This window comes from Stylophora pistillata, chromosome 1, assembly GCF_964205215.1.
Source record: "Stylophora pistillata chromosome 1, jaStyPist1.2, whole genome shotgun sequence".
Classification (NCBI taxonomy): Eukaryota; Metazoa; Cnidaria; class Anthozoa; order Scleractinia; family Pocilloporidae; genus Stylophora; species Stylophora pistillata.
In genome coordinates this window covers 56509740-56532182 of record NC_142519.1, presented here as the reverse complement: position 1 = coordinate 56532182, position 22443 = coordinate 56509740, and the positions used below count along the sequence as shown (strand labels likewise).

Below are 22443 nucleotides of genomic sequence, written 5' to 3'. Positions count from 1 at the left end.
CAGCAAAAACACAAAACATTGATCCCTTTTTTTTTTCTTTTGTTGATGTGAGTTGTTTTGATCGAAGGGACGGTGGCCTGTTCACTTAGATTTCCCAGTCATATCACAGGTAGCCCAAGCTCGCAAAATGAGCCTCCCTAAATATGCAACTATGTTTACGCTGTGCACTGAGTAATGTAACGATTTTTATGGGAATAAACGGTCGCGCTCTCGACTCAGAAGAATCTGAACTAGTTTTAGCTCGCTTGAGCGACTGTTCCTTTACATCTTGTGAGTTTCTTGGACTGATTTAGGACCGGTTAGCTCGCTTTTAGTTAATCTTCCTTTCCCTCTATAAAATCCTTTCGAAAGGTCGTATATTATGCGTCGCACAAAATTAGGCAGCTTGAAAATTACGTGTACGTTATGCGGCTTTATTACACGACTCGGGCAGTTAGAGGGCCAATAACTAAAATCAACCGATCAAAATGCTCTATTGCCGGTAATTATTCTCTAAGTATTGGACCGGGCACTGTCCCGAATGGTCCCGAATGATAACGCACTTGTTTCCCTTTGAACTTCAGTCGTATAATAAATCTCTTATTAACCAAGCTTGCTCGGGACCGTACTGGAAGAATATCGGCCCTCGGTCTTTTTTGTACGGACCTCGCTGCGCTCGGTCCGTATTGTCAAGACCTCGGGCCGATATTCTCCCAGTACGGCCCACGCTCTTGGTTAATAAGATATATTTATTAGAGCCGCGTTAAATAAGGCAACGATTATTTTCTCTTTTTGACGTAATGGAATTGAAGACACTGTGTGCGCAGCTAGTGCTATTGCACGTGGTTGTTCATAATGAATTGCAAAACTCTTCCCTACAAAGGTATATAACTTTACAAGAAGTCATCACTTCTTTACTTCTTTACAAGATACTTCTTTACAAGTATACTTCTTTACAAGTATACTTCTTTACAAGTATACTTCTTTACAAGTATACTTCTTTACAAGTATACTTCTTTACAAGTATACTTCTTTACAAGAAGTCATCACTTATCCAATAATTTTGTTTTCGTTTCACTGTAGATCTCACTCAGTTTGTCAGATAACTGTGGAAAGAACGCGCGCTAAAGACGGTGACAAAGCAGGAGCAGAAGGTAGAGATACGTATGAGCAGGTTTGGCCATCGATATCCATTGCTCGTCAGCGGGAAATTTCTCAGGAAACAGGCACAATTTTATATCTCCAAACCGCACCGAATAGTAACGCGGTGAAAAAACATTAACCCTAACCCTAGAAAATCCTTGGAACGTTGACGAAAAATCGGCCGCCCCCATAGATTTAAGTTAAATTGTGAAAACTTGTTCATTGCACAGAAATAAAATTTCAAGCCACAGTTATTAAAAATTATGAAACAATAGGGACTTTCCGAAGTTGATAACTCTTACTGGCCATGATTTAGTATTTTTGGCAAGTAATGCTTGTACAAATTCCCTCCGTTATGCTCTACACAGAACTTATACTGCAAGTAAAATAAAGGAGCAGCCCTTAGCTGACATTTATATGTTCTTGGTACCAGGTTCTTCCAGCGAGAGCAGCCTTCTGTCTCCCTCCTCCGCCATGACACCCCCGTCACGGAAGAGTATGCGATCCACCGGCAGTTTAGACCGACTTCGCGAAGAAGCCAAACCTCATAGCAACACCGCACCTTTAAAAAAAACTTTCAGGAAACAGCAGAGCTTCATACCGCGCAGAACCTCCACGCCAGCTTCCAAACGCAGTCTGTCACGCAATAACGATTACAGACACAGCTTTCATTTATCGTCACTTCCAGAAATTACGGTTACGCCTGATCGGCCGAACCGCTGGTCTGCAGGGGACATGACTGGTAGTTTCACGGGCTCAGGGGAGTCTTTGCCGTTCTCAGCGAGTGCTTCGCAAGGGAGTGATCTGCAATGTTCTATGGAATCTGAACTGGAAAGCAGCACTGAAAGTGAAGGTTGGCTGGTAAGGCTGATTTTTATCCAACGTGATTTTCTCCGAAGATTAGGAAAATGAGAGTTTTTCCTTTTTGCGTACTTAGCTTGTGTGCCTTTCATAGTCTCTTCAGATATTTGCCGTTTTGCAAACTTTTTTTTATTATTATTATTGAGATACAATGAGTATATGAAGATCATATATTTTGAACTACGTTATTAGATACGTATGATGCACGATCCTCGCAGTAGATAGCGCTATTTAAGCAATAGCGAAAATCAGACCTGCAAAAAATCAGGCCTGTACGGCCTGACTTTAGTATCGCAGAGGTCAGTGGTTCGAGTCCCGTACAGGCCTGATTTTTTTCAGGTCTGATTTTCGCTATTGCTTAAATAGCGCTATTTACTGCGAGGATCGTGCATCGTACGTATCTAATACCGCAGTTCAAAATATATGATCTTCATATACTCATTGTATCTCATTTATCACTTTCACGGGTTTATTACGAATCAACTTAACGACCTGCTCCCAGTTGGCTTGTTAGCTCAATTGGTAGAGCGCTGCACTAGTATCGCAGAGGTCAGGGGTTCGAGTCCCGTACAGGCCTGATTTTTTTCAGGTCTGATTTTCGCTATTGCTTAAATAGCGCTATCTACTGCGAGGATCGTGCATCATACGTATTATTATTATTATTATTATTATTATTATTTACAAATGTAGACCCCACAGGCAAATTAGCAAGGGACTGGGGACTGAAAGATTTAAGTTGTGTCACAATAAAATTTACCAAATTCCCCCCCCCCCCCCCTCAAGGCCCTGTTGCATCGTTATGGTCCTACCACGTTGGCAGTCAATTTTCTAGTCCCCCTTTTATACTCTGTTAGCGACGACTGATCCACCCACTGTTCCCCCTGAAAACCAAATGATCCCCAAAATCCTCCTGCCCCCCACCCCGCCCTCCCCCCCGCCCTAAAACCCTCCAAATTTTAGTCCTTCTTTCTTTGTGCTTCAGTCAGTCAAGACTAATCGATGCATTCTCTTTTAGAGCGCTCCTAGCAGTCCTGATATTCCAGAATATGGCTTTGGAGAGGTAAGTATTGTCAGCTTTCCAGTCACTCTCACAAGCCAAGTGTAGTTGCACATCTTCGCCGGAGCATATCGCGCTCCCATTACATGAAGTGACGAGGAGTATTAGTAGCCCCGCTGCATGATATGTACATGTAATTCCAACAAGGTAGCCTCTATCCCTCCTTTCCGTTCCCTACCTCCCTTATCAATTCGTCAAGTATCGCGGAAATTTCTCTCGTAACTATACAGGCTCATATGCATAGAAAGACTGCGAGATTATAGTGTCTTGCCCAAGAACATAACAAAGTGAACCTGCCTTTCAAAAACCATGACTGTTATTTGAATTTAGAAAGACGACGACGACGATGATGAATCATTTTTGGAAGGAATCAAGATCCGTGATGATGTGCTGATCACAGGCAGAATTAACATGTAAGAACATGCGTTTTAAGGCCGCACAATTCTTTACAGTAGGAATCAGTCCTCTTGCCGAGAAAAGGCTGACAAACAGCAATATCGAACAACAGCTTAACGAGATCTTTTTTACAGCCATTTCGAGAAAGGAAAAAAAGTGTAAAAGAGTACACGACCCGAAAGGCATTGTGGGCAGTTTGCAGGCCACGATTCCTTGATCTCGGATTTCAGGGAGATCTGAGAAAACGTCACTGCTAGGACGAGGTATTGCGGGTTTGATTAATTATTCATTTGATTTATCAAAATTCGATGATTATCGGATACCCAGATTGCCTTTCGAGATTGTCGCGTGCACCTATGTCCTTTTTTCGGACAAACTCTCTCGAAAAAGCTGTACAATGAAACGCTATCTTTGAGCTGATGTCACTTAAACAAAGTTGAGCCTGTATGGCTAAATGCCAAGTGGAACAGAAAACTGTTTGGATGAAATGCCACAGCGGAATATAACGTACTTCTCACATCAACCAAAACGAATCAGCTAAATTTTTTCAAACATTACTTGACGCGTTTAAAGTAAATTCGATCTCTTCTAGATGCGACCTCGCAGGAAGCGAAAGAGTAAAAAAAGCTGGTGTGGAAGGAGAGAGGCTCGCTGAGCTACAACACGTGAACCTGTCTCTTTTGGAACTAGGGTAAGTTCCTTGTGCTCGCCATGCGTTTTTTTTGTTTGTTTGTTTGTTTCCCATGCCGGGTCATTATTTTTCGCTTGTGGGGGAGGGGGGGGGGGAGGTTCAGAGGATTTTGATTGTGTTACGACAAAATTTACTTGATCGCCCTATAACTTCTCATATGCATTGGCAGTTAATTGGTAGTCAATTTACTATAGTCCCCTCTTTATAAGCAGTTTGCAATGACTGATCTCCCCTCCGTTGTTCCCCCTGTGAATCATGTGATCCCCTCAGAAACCACCACTCCTAACCCCTCCCCCCTCCACCCCTCCCCCTTTGTGATGTATAATAACTGGCATGGTTCCTAAGGCTTCGTGAAGTTAAAGATTTGGTTAAGAAAGAGTAAACATTTTGGACACTATAAAAAAATTGCTCCATGTTGCGTGGAACTTATCCAAGTTTTTGTGGCAAGTTATTCCAGATGTAATTTATTTTAAACTTTATTTCTTATCGTTTCTCTTATAGCAACACAATTCACGCCCTGTCAGAAGGGAAGAGAACACACATACCTTATAGAAACTCTTCGCTAACTCGACTGTTACAAGACAGCCTCGGTGGGAATTGTAAAACAAGTTTTGTGGTAAGCTTCTCACATAAATCTCCCTGAAATCGCACGCTATGAAAGAATAAAACTACAACTTACATGAACTCATTGCGAGAAAACGTTTATACATTATTTTGTTCCTAAATTCGATCAAATAAACATTTGAATTTAGTGAATGGCAACCCTGCTGTCCTTTGCAGTGTTTGTTATGTTGTAATGCGAAGTGCGTCGCGCTAATTTGCTTTAAGACAGCAGACGACGGCAGTTTTATCAGGATTCGTAATTTTGCCCACACATTTTTGGCGCAAACCCACAATGAAATGGATAGTTAAGAGTTTTTTTCTCACAATGGGCTTTTTTTTGATTGGCAAGCAAGACTGACAGCTTGTTAATCCAATCATCTCGAGAAGGACTGGGCATGAATAACTGAGAAAAAAAAACGCTTTTAGGGAGGGGAGGGTATATTAATTTTTTGAGCATAGGCAAATGAAGCTGTCTCAGATAAAAGGTTTTCAAGCCGCTAATCTAAAGTCAATTGAATTTGAATTTCCGCGTTATACGCTACAATGCCTTTCATTGGCCAAGAGAAGATCCTGTTGTTCTTGGGGGTTGAGGTTAAGCCCTCGGAAAAGTCTCCAGGGAGTTAGGAAGAAGTCAGTTTGGAACGCCAAGGGTTTCGTATAGGTTGGTTTGTATTTTTGGCAAAGTTATTGGTCTCCACAGTGAAAGTTTGTCACCTGGTTGATTATCGACCAGAGATTGAATTGGATATTAGTGGATGAACCGTCGTAAATTAAGAAAAAAGCTAAGGTTTCGAAAGTAAGCGCCTCCCTAGAGCCTTTGCTTTCAGCTTTTCAATCGTTCTGTTCAAGCGACTGGACACTCGATCGAAGCCGTTTGCTTTTCAGAATTAGTCTCGATGATCTACATACCATCTAACTTCATCAATTTCTGGTCAAAAATCAAATGAGTATTATTTCCGTATGTAACAGAAAGGTGAAAAGTTGTTTCTCCCATATTACAGATGTGTATCTCGCCGTCGCTAAGGGACCTCAACGAGACTCGATGCACACTCGACTTTGGTCAGCGGGCGCTCAAGATTACCACCACAGCATATGTGAATATTGAGGTGAGAGAAACTTGAACGTTCTGTCTGTTGCCTGTTAGGTTAACGAAAGATTATTTTTAATCGTCGGATTCGGTATTTTTTGGTGTGATCGAATCCCTAAGAATTCCAAACGTGACGGCCTGTGCTCTGAACATCTTGCCGACGCTTTCAAGTTGATGGCGGCGGCTGATCACCCTCCTTTCTTCCCAAAACCATGTCATCACCGCCACCCCCCAAAAAAATAAATAAAAACCTTCATCCTCTCCCCTAAGCGGTAAATAATTATTACTATAGTTCCTAAAAAAAAGGGACTGGGAAAGACTTCATAAGGAGAAAAACTGAACATCAATGATAGAAACAAAATACATGACTGAGCAAAAATTAAACGACTGGCAACAATGCTAACAGCTAACTGAAAACACATTAAAATGAAATAAACAAAACTACCAAGGGGCAATAAGACACTTCTTGTCTGATTCTCTTCGTTCTAAATACATTTTTCAAACTGAGCTTCATTTATATCGGTTAGTGCAATTTAAACTCGTGTCCAAATAACCCAAATTCGTTGAATTAAATTCGTCTTAACCCGCTGCACTGAACCTTAACAGTCCTTTAGGACATATTCGCTCCGAGATATTTAATGTTTTTTTCTTCCTCAGCAAATTAAAATTTACGTCATCCTAACCTCTACAGTGTTTTTTTTTTTTTTTCCGTTTCCCTCTCAAAGATGCAAAAGGCTGCAATACAACTCTTTGAAAGATTCGTCATGTGGTATATTATGGTCATTCTAAAACTCTCGGTATAGTAGTTTCACAGCGTGATATATTCCTTACTGCGAACTCTTTTTGTCTTAAAACGTTGCTAAGCATATTATTTTGCTGCCACAATGACTTTGGAATCGTTGCTCCTAGCATGGTCGCACGCCATTTCCACGAGGCGACGTTTATTTACAGGTTGTGGTGGCCATTTGTAAGTGGTTGATTTTAGAACGGTTAGAGCCAATTTAAAAATGCGATAAAAGAAATCATAAATTGATGTCTTGTGTTTTGACTTTACATCGGTAGAATTTGTCAAACTTGTCAGACTTCTCAGAGTTACTTTCGTGATGAATTTGTTAGAGCAAAATTATTCAACTCGTCTCCCTTGGTTTGATTCGTCTAAATTAATATGTGATCGAAGATTTTAACTTAACCTCGAATTTTTTACGAAACGTTCTTTTCGATATTTTTTGTTAAAAACGAAGAGTAAGTAATTTTTGAAGCCTCAATGGCTCAATTACACAGTTAATCTTCTTCTTCCGTGTTTTTGCAAGGATTCAAAACACCAAATGTGGTTCCTAACCTTATGATTATTTGCAAGTATAATTTACGTCAACAACTTTCTTTTCATTTGAGTACAAATTCGGTCGGAAGTAAGTAGTCATTATTGTCAGGTATACCACAAACAGTCTGTCAAATTCTGTTGTTTTTCAAATAATGTCTTTGCGGTTGTACGCTCGTGTGAGGATATCTACGCCACTAGCTCTCCTACGACGAATTTTGTAAGTATCCCCTGTGAAATTGTTGACAGGATATATAACAAAGCCATAAATTTTATGTTCCTTTGATAGATCGATTACAGAAAGCTATCGGAAGATTTGAGAAAGAGAGTCGAGAATCAAGGTAAGATTTTATACTTTATTTGCTATCGTGCTCAAGAGCGTCTTTGCGCTTTCCTGTGTCTCATTTTCATTTCCTCTGAGGCAGATTACGGATTCGCCAGCATATTTGTCACAAACCAAGGTTGTTTTCCTATGAGAATTTACCATTCACGGTTCTAAAATAGAGGTATTGCAAACCCCGTCAGAGTGAAGTTAGTGAAAAATTTTGTGTTCTGACGTTTGCGTACCCTCTACGTAAATTTGCAATGTAATAAACTCCCGGTCTCACCGAGGGTAATGGCGAGCTCTCGAGTTCCAACATTAACGCGGATATCGCCAAAACACGTGTAAACGCACTTCAGTAAAAATCGATATCCATGCAAAAATGAACTCTACAATAAGGAATGTCTTTGCAATTTTCTTTTGCTTGAATTACCAAACGAAAGATTAAATTTTTTTCCAGCAAAAGTAAGTAATTTGTAATTAGTATATTAAGTGTACAAACGAATAGTTGCTTGCGGCAGCTAAATTTTCAAACAGAGAAAGCATGCCGCATGCATGTATTTAAACCAAATGTTTCTACGTAATTCGCTTTTTCGCTGTGAAAGATGCGACTTGATTCGCTTAAAGTGACATCTTTGTTTATGTTGTAGTTCAATTTTATCCTTGGTCCAAATTTTATTTTCCTTTGTTTCAAACTCATTATCATACATTAACATGACCGACAACAAAGGAAAATAAAATTTGAACCAAGTATAAAATTGAACTACAACATTTACATTCATGAATTTACGGTAGGGTGCTTCATTAACTAATACCAGGTTTATAAACATCTCATTGAGATATTAGGCCGCTTTTGGTGTAACGAAAGAGATAGTGGAGAAGTTACTTCCTATCTCGCTTCGTTAAGTATAATGTTCGTTCCAGTCTAACCTATTCATTTTTACAAGCAGTATGCAATTTCGTAACGACGTCTCGAGAACTCTTGTTACTGTGAATGTCTTTCCTGAGCAGGGAGAGTTCTTCGCTCCTGGAATGGTTTGAAAACTAATGCCGAAGGGTTGATCGATATAAAACGAATTTTTAAAAAGCCAGTAGCATTTCAGACTCGAGATAGTGAAGACGGCTAGACTAAAACGTAATAAAAGAATGCAACAAAACTCGCGATTGGCTGCAAAAATTTAGATGTAAAGTGAGCGTTGCTTTAGGGAATTTTACCCACCGATCACTGTAATCGACGTAAATCGCCAGATGTGTTCGCCGTAGCGATAGCGATGTTCGTCGGTCGCAGATTAAGTTCGCCTTGATTCGCTTGGTGTCCTTGTTATCACGATGTCTCGCACCGAAAAAATTGGCTGGAATCAATTAAAGTACTTTTCAAAATGGTGTGCAATTCTTTGAAGAGTTTCAAAATGCCGTGATGTGTGTGCATGTATCCAGTTTCGACTGAATAAATTTTCGGGCGCTTTTTTTCAACAGTTGTATTCTCGGCAATGTGGGTTTGTTCTCGGTTTAACACTTCATGTAGATCAAAACGTTATAAACGAAAAGGACGGTTCATGTGCTCCGCCAGTCATCAATCGGTTTTATCGTTCGTAAGCAATTAGCAAAACGGCTATCCTTACGTCCAATATTAGATTATCAGAAACTGATGTTTTTTTCCCTTTTCCGCAATTGAAGGTCTAAAAATACTCGCTTCGTGTGTGTAAACAAAAGCTCACGTTACCACAATTCGTTCTTTTTCCAATTTTCAAGCTAATTGTAATCACTATTGAGGAGTTCCTCCAAAAGTAATTTTGGATTCAAATTTACTATTGGAGTGGCGGCAAAATGTGAATTACGTATCATAGCACTGCCACATCGCCGGCTGCTGTCTTCTTTTCCTTCCCCTCAGCACGAAGGTTACCTGGGTGGTAAGAGCCCAAAATTTTGATTGGAGCGAATTTTAAACACGTTGCCGCCATTGGTGGCCATGTTGTTTTGGTTTTCGGAAAGCAGGTGGTCGTGTAAGCGGCTATCTTCTCAGGATAAACAATGAGGTCATTTCTGAGCAATATTCGTCTTTGCGGTTAGGCGAGGAAAATTGATATGAATTTCTGCGAACCAATGGAATTAGAGCGCGCAGTGTTGTCGCCAAAACGTTGGAAATCGCCGTGGATCCACGCCATGTTTGGAAAGATTTCACTGTCAAATATTCAACGCTACACCTGAAGCAGGCCGACTTTGGTTTATGAAAATATTTGCGAGCTGTACAATTGCTGTGGTGACCTGTTCAGAGAAATGGGAATCGTATTTGTACGGGAATCAATTTGACATAATTTAGTATTCATGGTCGACTTGCTGTGAATTTACCGAAAGCAAACCCATATTGAGATTTTTCGGTGCTCGATCAGACTAGAAGGACAACTTTTGCTTGGTCTAAAAATTCATCGCACCGAGTCAAAATACAGGAAAATGAACTTGATCGAAAAATTGCTCCGAAAATCTCCGCGTAATGGAGGTACGGGTCAGTAAATATCTACGGCGAGATCGCCTTGAATATTTAATAAAACCAGCTACATTTGTTCATTTGTGACTTATATTGGCGTCAGTATTTTGTTCAGTGTCTCTTTTTGATCGTAATTATTTTTTATTCTTGTTGCAGAATTGGAGATAAAGGTGCAAAAAGATAACTTCGAGAAGCAAAGCTACGCTATTAAAAGTGATGCAGATTTGAAACTGGCCGAGGTACAAAGTCTTCTGGAGGCTGAGAGAGATCACTTCAGAACCGAGGTAAGGTTTTTTGACGGTTTAAGAATTTAAAAACGTTTGCTAAAGAGAACAAAAATCGTCCCGCTTCAAATCTGGAAAGTTGTTTTCTCACACAAAAAAACAAAAATTTACTACTCTAAATAAAAAAATTCATTTAAAAAAAACCTATTTCTTAAAGGGATTGCGGAATTCGAAGCATTCATCGTGAAATGATGGTTTGGGGAGTTCTGGTTATTCTCGCTGAAACATATCACGTGAACTGAAATTTGTGGGTTTCCAATTTGAGTCGTTCGAGGAATGGTTTGAAATTACACTTGTTTATCAGATCTGCAGAATATAATTATTATTCAGAAAACTCAGTGCGGCCGGCTGTGACAGCTTCAATTCTGCCTCCTTTTATTGGCACTAAATTCATCTGGACTACGTGGCATGGTAAAACAAAACAATTTGATGTTCCCACTATTTCAGCTGAGCGAGTTCTATGAGAAAAATTTTGCCGTTTCTTTGTATCAAATGAATTGTTTTTAAAGTCTCCCACTGCTTCCCTGTATTTTCTTGTTTCTCTTCCATCTTGATTTTTTCCCTTTTGCTTTGAGCTTACAGTAAATCAGTATTTATAGAGAATTCGTTAGCAGATGGCAATCATGGTGTAGAAAACATAATACCTTTTTCTGGCCCCTGAATGAAAACTTTAAGATGGTTCTTAGAAATATTCGGTCAATCTTGTAATGAAAAACCTTATATATTAGCAAAAGATTTGTTGACACAATAACAAGGACAATGTTTGTTGTAGCCGGATCAAAAGTTTGAAGTGAAAGTTAAACAGCCCACACCACGTCTTTCATTAAAGATCTCTACTAAGTTTCAACTAAGCCTGCAGTTTACGAGACAATTTCACAAAACCGGCCACAATGTATGAAAAGAAGTGTATTTAATAGTGATTCTTAATTTCGGTCCCACAAAATTATGGTAGCCACTGCACATATGAGGTATAAATTAGCTTTTTCTTTCTTGCGTCAACTGAAAATATGATATTTTCAGTTGACGCTGATGTTTACTTTTAATGTTATATTCCATGTATAATTTTTTTTCCATTTTATTCATGTTCATTTCAGACTTAATGAAAGAAGAAATTACATTAAAACCATGTTTTATTTCATTTTGTGCATCAAAAATTGTTTTTCTCGCTATCTTCCAGCGAGTGTAAATATTTCCATGTTTTGTAAACTGAACTAAGGGGTTCAAATCAACTTAATGTCATCACCGCGTACAAAGACATAAGTGTGTAGGTTTTAAAAATCTTTCATCTCTCAAATTACACATACAGCTGTACTAAGGAACATAACTGTAAATTTCTTATATCAAGTTTGCTTGGTCTATCAAATATGAAGTTACTCTTTCGATATTGTTTATTTTCAAGCAATTTTACGTTATAAAACAGTCTACTAATAATTATAGATATTATTTGGAAGATATTTTACAAGGTAGACTCGCACGAAGGAATAAATATATTTGTAGGCTTCATTTTACCGTAATACTCAATTTTATGTTTGTATAACAGATGTAGAGCTATTTTTACCCATGGAAATTCTGTTAATAAACCGTTATTATTATTATTATTATTATTATTATTATTATTATTATTATTATTATTATTAGGATTAAAGTAAAAACAAAAACAAAAACAGATGGACACAGGGTGACCTCAATAGTAACTCGATGGCGGGCATTTGACAGTTGAGAGTCGCCGAAGTGCGGCTTTTTGAAAAGTTGAGTTTAGAACCCTGTAAGAGTGCTTGGCGTCTTATTTCTCCAGACAGTATCGAACGTCAAGATCACTGATAAGAAAAACGGTTCGACCCATGATTAGCGAAGCCGATCAAACATCAATAATTTTTGGAGTGGACTGCGGTATCCATAGGATGGTGGATTACCTCCAGTAGTTCTTTTGTTATAGATGGAATAGATGTAAACGGTAGTGTCGGGTTAAAGAAAGGGCCGTGAGCACAATTAAAGCTATTGACCGAGTTTGAAGTTTTTTCTAACACGCAATTAGTATTTGGCTCTGAACTCCTAATACACTTTCCTTCTTCTTGGGATAAGCTCAGCTTTTTTTACTCAACTCAATACAATTCAGCTTTATTCTATTCTGACCGGAAAATGCTGTGCACCAGCTGATAAAGGTGCTGCTAAAGGTGACACTACTAAGCTGTCAATCTTCTTGCATCGTCATCATTCTATTTCAACCAGCGAATCACGTTAAGTTACGTACGACAGTTCCTGCGTACTGCGTATGCGCCTTCGAGTTGTTTACGCAGTTACAAAATCATATTCTACCTTAAATTGTATACTTTTACAGACAAGATCAGCCAGAACAGAAACAAGATTGATAATATAAAAATTATAATCAACTTATTGACAGAATTAGAATTATAATTGAAAAGATATCTTAAGAGAAAATAGCCTTAGAAGACTGTTACATAACAACAAAATAAACAGGAAATTCGGAGAACAACAACATTAAATAAGTCTAAAAACACACTTCATGAAAATTCTTGCTCGATTTCAATTTTGTCTCTTAGCAACCGGGAGGAATCTTTGTTAATTCTAAAATGAAGCTATTCGGTTCTTTTGTCAGATTGAAAATTTACGCAAAGAGAAGGAGAACCTCGCTAAGACGCTCTTCGATGAAAGAAGCCAGCGGTGCGTCCTCGAAGGAATGCACCATGCATCAGTAGAGGCAGCTGTACTCATAGAGAGACAGAAAATCACAAGAAACGAAGAGCGAGAAAAACAACGACTGCAAAGAGCTCTCGATGAAGAGCGGAGACGATCCTGGACAGTAGAACAGCAAACGAAACAAGAATACGAGAGAGCGTTAGAGGACGAGAAAAAACGCACGACACTGTTAACAGAACTCGAACGCGAGGGACTGGAAAAGTCTCTACAGGAGGAGAAACGGCGAATCAGCGAGCTTGAGGAGCGTTTGGTGAAATCCCCCTCTCACGAGAGATATACACAGACGATAACCATGTTCGACGAGCCAGATTTTCCTCGCATGCCGCCAGGAACAAACCAAACGGAAACACTCTATAACGTGTTACTTGCGGAGATTATGTCACTGCAGTTGCTATACCAAATGCAAGATCTCTCTCACGCTTGCGACGCCGACGACCCGAAGTCACGCGATAGCGGTTGTGCGGAGTACGAGGATGAGGTCATTCACTCGGTGAGCTCGAGCGTTTTGGAAAAAGGAGGACTTTTATTGAATAACTTGAGAGGCAGGCAAGGAGGCGCCAGTCGGTTTTCGTTAACGAGCACCGATTCCTTACGAGAGTTGTACTTGCTACAGTTTCCGCCTTCACCGAAACTTTCCCGAGCATCGCACAAGACAGAGTCAGTTCCGATCATTCATTTAAAGAGCTCGTTGCCCGAACTTCATTCCGATTCGAACAAAAGCTTCTTGTCGACAGACTGCGACGGACCGAGAGGACAAGACGGAACATCGAGCTCCAGCATGGAGTCTTTTCTGGAAGAACCGCTGAGCCCGCGTAGTCGGCATCGACCTTGTGACAGCGGCTGCAGTAGTCAACATAGCGACTCAGACCACTCCCCTGGGGCCGGTATGCGGAGCCAGCCAATCGACATCGTAGGACGCACTCGAGCCCTCAGTAACCCTGTCAATCGGTTCGATGCGAGTGCATGCGTACCACTAGCTGAAGGGGAAGATGAAGATTCTGATCTGGCCGAACCAGACGAGATCCAAACGGTGAAGAAAAAAGTCGTCCATCTGGAGAATGATTTGTGCAGGCTGAAGACAGAGTTGGACGCGGAGACGATGAACTTTTTCTCAGAAGTCTTTCGTGTGGAGGTGCCTTTCTTGCGAGAAGGAGGTGAGTCCTTAGAATTCTCACACAGACACCAGAGAACAGAAATTTCACTTTTGTTTTATTACTGACTATGAAATATGTCCTTGTGTTTGCATTGGCTGTCCCACAAACACATACTATTTTCAAACTAATAGCTCTGAGTCAGTGCAGTTGCCTGTTCCACGCGTTCATTTAATGATACAAAGCGCGGCAGTAAACGGCGCGAAAATAGCTGGGGAATGAAAAAAAAAGAAAAAAGGAAAGTTCTGGTCCGGACGTGACCCGACCCAGACCTCCGTCGTTTCGCTCCGCCGTTACTGTCATTTACTATTTCGCCCCGTTTTACCAACTGAATGCCCGGAAAAGGCTATGAACACAAAAAGTCCCTCATCGCCGAAGAAGGAAATTTTTAAGATTAATTTCCTTTATACCGAGAAGGGTTAGAATTTATGTGAGAACAGCACATCAGGGATGACGGAATTACATAATGTTTACTTTGTTGATTTCAGAGCTGTCCCGTCTCATGAGACGTTTGTTTGAAGGCGTCAAGGAAAAACTGCTCTATCGAATATGCGCCGGTGAGTTTTCATGTACTTGGAGTGTATCGTTTTACTAATTTTTTTTCCTTTTTTTTTTTTTTGACGTTCCCCGATCCTGTTTAAAGTTCAGCGTAGTTTGCGTACTCTGTAAGGGACTTCAACACTTCTATTTAATACAAGGGGAAAATACACCAGCCGGCGTTAACGTCACTGTACCACCGAGTTTATCAAAGGGATACCGCAATTGTTCCTCTAAGCTCTTCTCCCCGCCCTTTCTCCCTTCTCCCCCGCCCTTTCCTAAACAAAATGTTTTTAGTATTTGGTGCATTGTTATTCATCCTGGTTAACAAGCGTCTCCATGCAAAATGAGCTTGTATTTGAAAGCTACTAAGTTTCAAATATCATAAGGTTTCAACCAAGGAGATGCTCACATCTTTATTCAATTTGGGCGAAAATTACGAGGAAAGGTGATGAATTGTTTGTTTGCTTTGTCTTTGGTTTTTTTCTTGACTCTCTGCAAGTTTTGGATCAACGTTAGCATTTCAGAAACTGCGCACCTACCCCTCTACCAACTCAAGAATAGTCAACAGATGACAAATTATTTTTAGTGTCGGGTCAGGGAAGGGGTGGGTGTGTAATTGGCCAGAAAATGTCATTGATCCCGAGTTTTTAATGAGCCCGCCCCCTTCCAACCCTCCCTCCCCTCCCCTCCCCTTCCCCCCCCCGCGCGCTTATGGTTCTTATCGTCTACGGTTCTGTTTGATGCTATAGGTCAAGGCAGTGGTGTCGAGGAGGAAGAAGACGAACTTGATCTCTCACCGCCTGTGCTAGAGGAAGCAGTGAATTTGTTACTTGTAAGCAAGACAGTCATGAGCTGCCTTCTTGTGTTACAAAATAGACGTGATACGGAAAAGAACCCCGGCTCAACCACGACTGAGTTACCTACAGTTATTCACGTGCCGTCAAAGGTATGTTACCGCTTGTTTTTAAAGACCGGTTATTATTGATCGTCGGGAAAGGGAGGGGGGGAGGAATCTGGTTATGGTTATGTCCCAATAAAATGACCTAGTACCCCACTAGACTGTTGTATTGTAATGATCCCTCATTGATAGTCACTAGGCTATTTTACAGTTGTGTACTTAGTTGCCAAGCCTTTGATTAGGAGTGAGGCTGAAGGTGGCCTTGTTTTGATAGAGACCAGTATCTAGTTAGCATGATAACAAAGTAATTTACATTTGAAAAGTACCAACGTTTGTATCATAAAAAGGTCACCCTTAGCCTCAATCCAGTTCAAAGGCTTGGCAACCAAGCATACAACTGTAAAATTGACTATTGTCTTTAGTTCCCTCTTTAAACTCTGTTAGTGACGACAAATCCCCCCAAATCCTGCGCGAGGGGGGGGGGGGGGCACCCCGGGCGAAAAAAATTGACCGGTCCCTTCTTTGAAATTTATTGTGACGCGCTTAAAGTTGACTTGTAATGTAATACAGGCCAGACAGCGTATATCTTTTGCAAGAAAAATACGGCCATAGCTTTGGAAATAACAAATCTATCCCGTGCAAAACTATTTCACTTATTGTGGCCATAGTTTAAGACGGAAATAACGAATCTATGCCGTGCAAACTTAGGGAAGTCTTGCAGGATTCTGCCAGCGCTTTGAAAACAATTAAAAGTGTTCTCTGCTTTCTTTTACTAAGCCGTAAATCGTTTATTTTTATTTCTCACTTTCTTTAGGTTGATCAGCAGACACAAACAGACCCAGAGGCCATCCGATCATTAAGACGACGGATCAGAAAAGGTTAAAATCTGAATTTTGACCGTTTTTAATCTTGGGGTATGCGGAGTTGTAATGGTTTGCCCGCTAAACCTCGGAGGTTTGGGCCCGATTCTTACCTGGGTCACAATGACATAGACATTACGCTTACAATGGCTCTCTCCACCCGGGACTGTAAATAGTTACAGGCAGACTATCAGAGAAACCCGAGGTGGGGTGGGACGGGGGCAGGAGGTAAGGGAGGGTTCATGGATCAACATTCCCTATTGTTAATCCTACCGAATCATGGAAAAGCTTCGGCCGCTCAACGAGTTAGTCTGGGATGTAATCAAAACCAGAGAAAACCTAAGAGGTAATAAGAGCAAAGGGAAATATCTCTAGCACTCAATGAGAACTCAAGCCAGCTAGACACCAGTTTAAAGCGCGGGAAAACGTGGTGACTAAGTCGCGTGGGTTTAGTGTTGAATCTGATTGTTTGAGAAGATAGCGCGCGTTTTTTAGACCAATCACAGAGCGACGTAAAAGCAAACCGATCAATTCGGGTTTACTTTCGACACACGATGAAAACTGCCTTAAAGTCACTACTATTGTCGCTGTTGTAAGTTTCTTTTCCACTGATTGTGTTAGATGTAGGAGTTGGGACAGATCTGCCAATCAAAATACAACTCAGGGATAAAGAATGTCAGACAAGTATCCAGGAACTCTCAGACCGGTGAGTTGATGGCGCAAACTCTTTCAAAAAGTAAGAACATATTAATTCGAAACCTTCACCTTTTGGCTTTTTTATTTGTTAGCGGTTGACTTACAGAGAAAGCCGTATGAATGATCCTATCGACTTTCCCTAGAAGTGTGAATGGAAGAATATTATTTACCTTTCTTTGACAATTGTAAAACCTGTTCAAGGGAACTACTAGTCTTTGATAAGGAAGACTTGTCAAAAAAGGGAAAAAAACGTGGAGAGAAAATTGTTCACTATTGATGCTGTAGTCAAAACATGCTAGCAATAACATGACGGCTTAACTAAAAAATAAGACGAGTCTAATGTACTTTTCTTCTTTCAGAGTGCCAGAGTTAAATTCCGCTCCTGAAGACGAAATTCTAAAAGTCCTGCCTAATCTGGGGGCATGGAACGACTTTCCTGACTCAAACACACACCGAACTTCTCAAAATAGTATACCTCTACAATCACGTGACCCAGACGGTGCCTCCAGTGAGGGGGAGCCAGCGGTCATTGAAGAGAACCGCGAAGAAGTGGCCTTCGAATCAAGACATGAGGATGTTATGTCTTCCGGCGAAGATGACGATTTGAAGGAAACAAAAGGAAAGAAAAAGAAAAAGGCAAGACTGTTCGCGTGTCTAAGTCCGCCCAGACTGTCTTTCCGAAAGAAATCTAAAAAAGCGTCTAGATCCGAAGCAGAGACAACCAAACTAGTGGTGAAGGAAATATAGTGTTATTTAAATTCAGTTTTTTTTTGTCTTTGGTCGGCATATTGCAAATTAATTTGACAAGGGACTCAGATGAATTATTTGAGTGTGCTATTCATTGAGGAGCATTCTATAGCTTGATCAAATATTGCCCGTGTAGTTAAAATGAAATATTCTTTCAGTTAAGTAAACTTATGGAATCAATGCGAGTTTTAAAGTAAGAAGTGTAATGATATTGAAAGGTTTTGTATTAAAAGAGATTTCAGTAAATGTAAGAGTTCGCTTATTGTGGACGAAGTTCCATGCCATACCTATATCCGATGGTGATATGCGCGGAACCAAAGCAGAAAATGTAGCACAAGGTTTTATTTTTTCTGCCAAAAACATTTTCTTTAGTATGATGTGGCAGATAGTATTTGCTTTGCTAATGAATATTTTGAGTAAGTAAGTAAGTAAGTAAGTAAGTAAGACCTTTATTTAAGTGTCACTGCGTTTAGCCTAAGAAGACTAATTGGGGACACTATAATTAACATACTTAAAAATAATTAAAAATTGAGCTCTGTGAATTTTATTTAAGTTAGGTAGAATATACTTTTTTCCCGTTTTTGTAGGTTTTAATTTTTATAGTTATGTCCAAGTTATTAGTAATAATTTAGTACCGTAAATATTTTATTATTTTGTTAAATTAAACGAACGTGAAGGCGCTATTTTTATAGCTGTTAAAAACCCGGGCTTAAAACATTATTAAAATCTAAAGGTGTATTTAAGGAATGTTTAAAACCTGGACAAACACTTTTTCCTTAAAAGAACGTAACATCAGTACTTGATATTTAGCTTTGATTTATTAAAAATAACGAAAATTTAAAATCGAAAACTTTCTCGAAATACAAACTATTTCAGTTTAAAAGATAGTTTTGAAAATAATGTGTAATATTTGTGTAACGTCATGATAGGTAAACTCTTTAGTAACAACTAAGAAAATTCCACATTTACATTATCCACAGAGGGTCTCAATGAGGTAACGGCTGTTACGATTAACGGTTAAGATTTTAGCCATTTTACGACTAACGGAATTTTTTTTTTTTTGGCCATTTTACGGCTAACGGTTAACCCCACTTAGGACACCCTATCCATATGATCGTGTCTTTTAGGTAAAGACTAGATTACTTTTCATTGATGAGGGTCTCGATGGCGATGGCTGTTACAGTCAACGATTCAGATTTTGGCCATTTTACGACTAACGGCTATTTTTTTTCCCGCCATTTTACGGCTAACAGTTCACCCCATTGAGAGCCTCTCCATACAATTGTCTTTTAGATTACTGTCATTGACTCAGTCAAATGTTCCTTGTTTTGGTAGTTTTGGATGTCAGTAGCTAAGGTCATGATACAAATTAGTTTGTCTCAGAATGCAATGTCATATGAATCGATGTATCATTTGTCATAGTTAAAAGTGGTACTGGTTACGTTTTGTTGTTTGTGAAATTTCTAGAGAAAATATGAGATTTATTTACGAGAGTAATGAAAAACAGTAAGTAACACGACGAATTGAGGGGTTTTTTTTGATGAATAAAATTAGAAACAAGACCCAAAAAAATCATTTCACGTCTTCACGTCAATAGTAAAAGGAATTCAATGTGAATGATTGAGGCAGGCTGCATGAGGGAGGTATCACGCGTGGGAGCCATGTTCTCTCCCGTGTCGCGCGTGTGTTTCTTATATCCTTGCCCCGCTCCTGCTGCACGGGCCGGGCGAAACTTGCCAACTGAAGACGATGAAAGAAAAAAAGAGAGAAAATAAAATTTTTAGTTGCAAATTGCGAAAGATCACTTATAATTAAAGAATTAACAATCACTTTAGGAATTTACCGATATTCAAAAAATCAAAAGATCGCCATAGCAACATTTCCTTCTCTTAAACCCCTCCTCCCTCCCTCCCTCCCCCCCTTTACCTCCCTCTTTCTCCCCCCCCCCCTCCCCGAAAAGATGTCCTGGATTTTCGTACAACGACCGAACACTGATCACTTCCAAAATGGTCTCATCACATCTCTATTTAAAATTATACCAAATTTAGCCCTTGGTTTTTCTGAGATCATTCGTTACGAGGCGTAAATAGGCTATTGAACAACAAAAGCACTTTTCCAACGATTAAGTCCGAAACAGTATCTAACATCTGAAAAACAATTCACTTAAATGTTTTAAGACAAAAACCTTACTGAAATAGGCTTTGAAAAGCGACTTGAGGTTTTTCTATTGATAACACAAAATTCTTCGTGAAGACAGGTGTTTCCTAAATAGTTTATTGTCTTCAATACTCATACGACCAACTAATAATAGCGAAAGAGGTCACCCTCATTAGCAGCAGAAAGTAAAATGTTTTGATCAGCAAAACATAGAAACACCGTGAGGAAATCCTCAATAATTAACGCCCTTTCTCTTGCCACGCCACGACTTAAATTTGATGGGATTAATTGTTGCCGTTATAAGCTACAAAACACCTTAAGAAGACTTCATTAACGCGTTTTGTTTGATTTAGCGTGCACGAACAGCTTAAATTGGGCCATGGCGGAAAAGGTAATTTCGTTTCACCCTGAGTACTTTATATCTTTCTCTATCACAAATTCAGATACACTGTACGGTTTGAAACTGATTTGAGCGATTTTTTTCTCGTCTTACGCCTGCTTCCGCGACAGGTGTTGATGGTGAACTGCGAAAAACGCTCAGGATTGTTTCAAAAAGGATGAACCATTCGTATGCCTAACGATTAAGAAATGCGAAAAGATATGTTTATCAAGTGAGATTGTAACCAAGGTTTGCTCTAACAACAAACGATCCTTTATCTCGGTCTTGGTTCCGCGACTGGCGTCGAGGGTGAACAACGAAAAACGCTCAAGATTGTTTCAAAAAGGATAAACTATTCACATGCCTAACAATTAAGAAATGCGAAAAGATATGTTTATCAAGTGAGATTGTAACCAAGGTTTGCTCTATCAACAAACGATCCTTTACCTCGGTAAGCTGTGAATGTAGTTTGAATGACATTGCAGAGAAAGATCTCGACAGAAATTCAGAGAGGCTGAAACTCAACCACGAATTCTTGAAAGCAACTCACATTTCATCAGAACTGCAAACTAATTTCTCGGCTTGTTATCATAACGAATTTATCATTAGCTAATCGATCGAGTTTTGTTTTTCCCGGTTTTTTAAACCAGAGCATCTCTCAATCAGAAGTAAACAGAGTGGTCTCATCCAAAAAGATTTTTCACGACTTCCAAGACCGAATGATGCATTGGATGGATCAAAACTACGGACGAATACTTGACCTGTTTCGAAGGTTTGACTCAGACAACAGCGGCACAATTTCATATGAGGAGTTTGCAGCAGGTATGAAAGATCTAGGTGAGTTTGCTTTTAATACCTCTTTCATTCTTTCTTTCTTTTAAAGTTGAAAACAAATCAGTAGCGTAATGTAAACAAATACGCGGCGAAATTGCAGACTTGAAATGATTCTGAATTGGGGTTTAAGCGTTCATTAATCTAAAGGATAACTGTATCAAGTAACAGCAATACCGTCTTCAACAAAAGTGTAAAATGGAGTTTCCTTCAAAATCACACAAACGAAAATTGAAATTATCTTTGAGCGCGGGATGTCTTATCTAGATTGCGACTGTCGATCACTAGATAGAGAAAAAAAAGGATATTTATAGACTAAAACTTTGTTGTAAGAGCTAACTAAAAAGGCAATACTGTAGAGCATGACAACTGAGTTTGCGATGTAAATATTAACCTCTCGAAAGCGAGGAGACCAAATTTGTCGATGAAAATGACTGGAAAAAGAATGGAAATACAATTGTCTCAAAAAAAAAAAATTCACGGCTTGTAAGAAAACAAACTTCTGTTGCAGCCAAAACGAAAAATAATTTTCGAGGAATTAGGATATATTAGCCTGTCACCAAGACTTCATTATCAGCGCTGCAAGACGCGCATTTCGCCGACCACGGGAACATTTGAGACGAGTCAGACGTCACTTTGCCGGGGTCTGGCACTAATAAGAAGTACTTTCCTTTTCTTTGCCATCCTTTCTAGGTGCTCCTGCCACCCAAGTAGAAATCTATCTCATGGCCACGTCGCTGGACTCAGACGGCGACAAAGAGATCGATTATCGCGAGTTCAAGAAAATGCGACGGCGGTTCAAAGCGAGCGCGCCAATCAAGAAGGCCGCTGAACTAGAAGAATACGAAGAACCGACGGCTCAGCTACAGCCATGCCCCAAGTGCAACGTGGGACTATGGGAACCTGTGGCCGAGGAAGTTACCGGGTTAGAATTGGTGTTAGCGTTTATCTAGGCACGTAAAATGAGCCCAGTTCAACCCTTTACACCCTAATATCAGTATGCATGTTCTCCATACTGTTCTCCATATATTTTCTAAGGTGCTGATTAGGAGAATTTGTTTAGCAATCAAACGCTTCTTTAGTTGGTGAACATTTCCGGTATTCTCCTGATCTTAACGTGTGATTCAGGGTGCTATTGTAAGAAAAATTAGAAGTTAGTCACTCTTAGGGTCAAAGAGTTAAAAATGAATCTCAAGCGTACTTTTGCCCAACAGAGGCCTTGAACGGAATTCATACAAAC

The 22443-nt window shown here is 39.8% G+C and overlaps 3 protein-coding genes across 3 annotated transcripts in view; 2 read left to right on the top strand and 1 right to left on the bottom strand.

Moving 5' to 3' along the window:
- The window catches only part of LOC111331139 (uncharacterized), a 26064-nt gene extending 6666 nt beyond the window's left edge, over nt 1-19398 (top strand). The window contains exons 8-22 of the mRNA XM_088724766.1: nt 1063-1133; nt 1556-1983; nt 2999-3043; nt 3371-3453; nt 4029-4127; nt 4629-4743; nt 5732-5836; nt 7425-7476; nt 10099-10226; nt 12844-14098; nt 14584-14652; nt 15385-15581; nt 16348-16411; nt 17015-17099; nt 17449-19398. Coding sequence (XP_088580892.1) covers nt 1063-1133; nt 1556-1983; nt 2999-3043; nt 3371-3453; nt 4029-4127; nt 4629-4743; nt 5732-5836; nt 7425-7476; nt 10099-10226; nt 12844-14098; nt 14584-14652; nt 15385-15581; nt 16348-16411; nt 17015-17099; nt 17449-17836 — 3184 coding nt within the window. The 3' untranslated portion in view covers nt 17837-19398. The remainder of the gene's footprint in view (nt 1-1062; nt 1134-1555; nt 1984-2998; nt 3044-3370; nt 3454-4028; nt 4128-4628; nt 4744-5731; nt 5837-7424; nt 7477-10098; nt 10227-12843; nt 14099-14583; nt 14653-15384; nt 15582-16347; nt 16412-17014; nt 17100-17448) is intronic.
- The window catches only part of LOC111331112 (elongator complex protein 2), a 24490-nt gene continuing 20207 nt past the window's right edge, over nt 18161-22443 (bottom strand). The window contains exon 25 of the mRNA XM_088724783.1: nt 18161-19576. The gene's annotated coding sequence lies outside the window, so the exon portion shown is untranslated. The remainder of the gene's footprint in view (nt 19577-22443) is intronic.
- LOC111331113 (uncharacterized) overlaps nt 20252-22443 on the top strand; it is a 3306-nt gene continuing 1114 nt past the window's right edge. Inside the window, exons 1-3 of the mRNA XM_022936154.2 lie at nt 20252-20384; nt 21023-21209; nt 21897-22128. Of these exons, the coding sequence (XP_022791889.2) occupies nt 20373-20384; nt 21023-21209; nt 21897-22128 (431 nt within the window). The 5' untranslated portion in view covers nt 20252-20372. The remainder of the gene's footprint in view (nt 20385-21022; nt 21210-21896; nt 22129-22443) is intronic.